The following is a 2962-nucleotide window of genomic DNA, read 5'->3' on the forward strand; positions in this document are numbered from 1 at the left end:
GAGCCTCGTGTGCTCCTTGAAGGCTCCAAATTCCAGCCCAGGAATCCCAACCCAGGGCTGTGCCGGGATCGCTCCGATGGGAGACACCGAAAGAATTCCCCCCTTTTTCCCAGGAGCATCGAGTCCCCCAGCCTGGGCTTCGGGGTGGATTCCTTCCTGCCCCACCTGCTGGAGGACGAGCAGGGCCAGCTCTGGGACCTGGAGCCGGAGCTGGACCCCCAGAACTGGCAGCACACCGTGAGCCGGGAGCTGGTGGCCAACCTGCCCCCCCGGGAGGTGGAGAGACAGGAGGTGATCAATGGTATGGATCCGGAACTCCAGGATTCCCTTTGTGTCCTGTGATGGGTTTGGGAGTGTTTAAGAAGTGGTTTCGGGTGGGTTTTGCCACTGGAAAAGCTTTTTTTTTGCTCCGGGAAGCACAAGGAGTTGTGTGAGGAATCCCTGGAGCTCTTGTCATGGCACAGGATTCCTGGTCCTTGCAGGGAACAGCTGGAATTCCAGCGTTCCCCTCGTGTCCTGGGATGGGTTTGGGAGTGTTTTTGGAAGCAGGTTTCGGTGGGTTTTGCCACTGGAAAAGCTTTTTTTTAGCTCTGGGAAGCACAAGGAGTTGTGTGAGGAATCCCCGCTCCTGGCACAACTCCAGCTGCTTCCCGAGGGACCTGGAAGCAGGAGAGGAGGGTCCTGGAAGGGAGGATGGAGACCCAGGTGCTCCTGTTGGTGCTCCAAGGGAGCAAATTCCTGTTTGGGACCCCCCAGCAGTGCCCCCCAGCCCAGAGGGGGGTCCCTGGGCCCTCTCCCACCCCCGTCCCTCCCTCCCCCAGAGCTCTTTGCCACCGAGGGGTCCCACCTGCGCATCCTGAGGGTCCTGGACCTGCTGTTCTACCAGAGGATGAGGAAGGAGAACCTGCTGTCCCGGGAGGAGCTGGGGCTGCTCTTCCCCAACCTGCCCGACCTCATCGAGATCCACAGTGAGAGATCCCACCCCCTGGAATTCCCCCTCTCTGGAATTATCCCCCCCCCGGGAGCACAGGGTGGGCTGAGGTGGTGGGGTCACCCCTCATGGACCAGCTCCCCAATCCAGCTTCTCCTTTCCCTCCCCTTTCCCTCCTCTTTCCCTTTCCCTTTCCCTTTCCCTTTCCCTTTCCCTTTCCTTTTCCCTTTCCCTTTCCCTTTCCCTTTCCCTTTCCCTTTCCCTTTCCCTTTCCCTTTCCCTTCCCTTCCCTTCCCAAACCTTCCCAAACCTTCCCAAACCTTCCCAAACCTTCCCAAACCTTCCCTTCCCCTCTCCTGGGATTTTGGGGCCCTCTGGCCCAGCCCCTGGGTGGGTGTCCCCGTGTCCCTGGTGCCCCCACTCCGGCGTCACCTGATCCTGAATCTGCCCCAGATTCCCTCTCGGAATCCATGAAGAAGCTGCGGGAGGAAGGACCGATCATCAAAGAAATCGGGGACCTCATGTTGTCCCGGGTAAGGGAAAGGGAACAAAGGTTGTGCCTCTCTTTAAAGGGGGTGGAGGAGCTCGGGGACCCCCGGGGCCGAGTTTTGGGGTGTCCTTGATCCTGGTTTTTCCCAAAATTCCCAGTTTGATGGCGCTGCCAAGGAGGAGATCCAGCAGGTCGCCGCCACCTTCTGCTCCTACCAATCCATCGCCCTGGAGCTCATCAAGACCAAGCAGCGCAAGGAGACCCGCTTCCAGATCTTCATGCAGGTCTGGCCCCCCTCTTCCCGAGGGAATTCCCACCCCTGCATCCCATTTTGGGGTGTCCCAGCCTCTCCCTTCCCATCCCAATCCCAGGAGGCCGAGAGCAACCCGCAGTGCCGGCGGCTGCAGCTCAAGGATCTGATCATCTCGGAGATGCAGCGGCTCACCAAGTACCCTCTGCTGCTGGAGAACATCATCAAGTTCACCGAGGGTAGGGATGGGGCTCATCCCGAGCCCCTAATCCAGGGTTTTTCCCAGGGGGATCTCATCTCAAGGCTCCTCATCCTGGGGTTCCTCATCCCGGGGTTCCTCATCCCGCGTCCTCCCGTCGCCGTCGCGTCCCCGGCAGGAATTTCCCACCCCTGGCGGGATGTTCAGAGGGGAATTCCAGGCTGGTGAGGGAGGAGGATGTGCTGCTTTTCCAGCTGCTTTTCCAGGGGGAAGAACGAAGTCAGGGGTGTCCTGGAGGTGGGAGAATTTCCCTCTTTATCCTGGAGGAGAAAAGGAGGCTCAGGGTGGGACCTTCTTGGAGGTCGTGGCAATGTGGGGGTCGGGCTCTGCTCCCAGGGAACAACAGGACAAGGGGAAAAACGGCCTCAGGCTGTGCCAGGGGAGGGTCAGGTTGGCCATCAGGAGGAATTTCCCCATGGAAAGGGTGTTGAGGCCTTGGAAGGGGCTGCCCAGGGAGGTTTGGAGTGCCCAGCCCTGGAGGTGTCCAGGGAAGGACTGGATGTGGCACTGAGGGACAAGGTGAGGATGTGGCACGGGGTGGAATTGGTGACCCTGGAGGCCTTTTCCAACCTCAATAATCCTGGGATTCTGAGATCCTTCCAGCAGGGCTTCGGTGCCCGGGATGTCACCGGGATCCTCCCATCCCCACTGCCCCCTTCCCTTCCCTTCCCTTCCCTCCCCTTCCCTTCCCAAACCTTCCCTTCCCTTCCCAAACCTTCCCTTCCCAAACCTTCCCAAACCTTCCCTTCCCAAACCTTCCCTTCCCTTCCCAAACCTTCCCTTCCCTGAGCCCTGCTCTCCCCCCACCCCACTGCCCCCAGCCTCATCCCCGTTTTCCCCCCCCAGCAGGATCCCCGGAGCTGGAGAAGCTGTGCCGGGCTCGGGATCAGTGCCGGGACATCCTGAGGAACGTCAACGAGGCCGTGAAACGGGCGGAGAACCGGCACCGGCTCGAGGGCTACCAGAAACGCCTGGACACCACCCCCCTGGAGAGGACCAGCAACCCCCTGGCCGCCCAGTTCAAGGTTCCCC

At 60.4% G+C, this 2962-nt stretch overlaps 1 protein-coding gene across 1 annotated transcript; it reads left to right on the forward strand.

Moving 5' to 3' along the window:
* Window positions 1-55: 55 nt before the first annotated feature.
* Window positions 56-2955, forward strand: LOC113962907 (rho guanine nucleotide exchange factor 11-like; the record flags this gene model as incomplete). The annotated part of the gene is made up of 6 exons (XM_027673698.1): window positions 56-301; window positions 822-968; window positions 1385-1464; window positions 1580-1705; window positions 1793-1910; window positions 2777-2955. Coding segments are annotated over 6 exons (896 nt in total), but the record flags the coding sequence as incomplete, so codon positions are not given.
* Between the last annotated feature and the right edge of the window lie 7 nt (window positions 2956-2962).

This window comes from Neopelma chrysocephalum, unplaced genomic scaffold, assembly GCF_003984885.1.
Source record: "Neopelma chrysocephalum unplaced genomic scaffold, ASM398488v2 Primary Assembly neopelma1_185790, whole genome shotgun sequence".
In the NCBI taxonomy this organism is placed as follows: domain Eukaryota; kingdom Metazoa; phylum Chordata; class Aves; order Passeriformes; family Pipridae; genus Neopelma; species Neopelma chrysocephalum.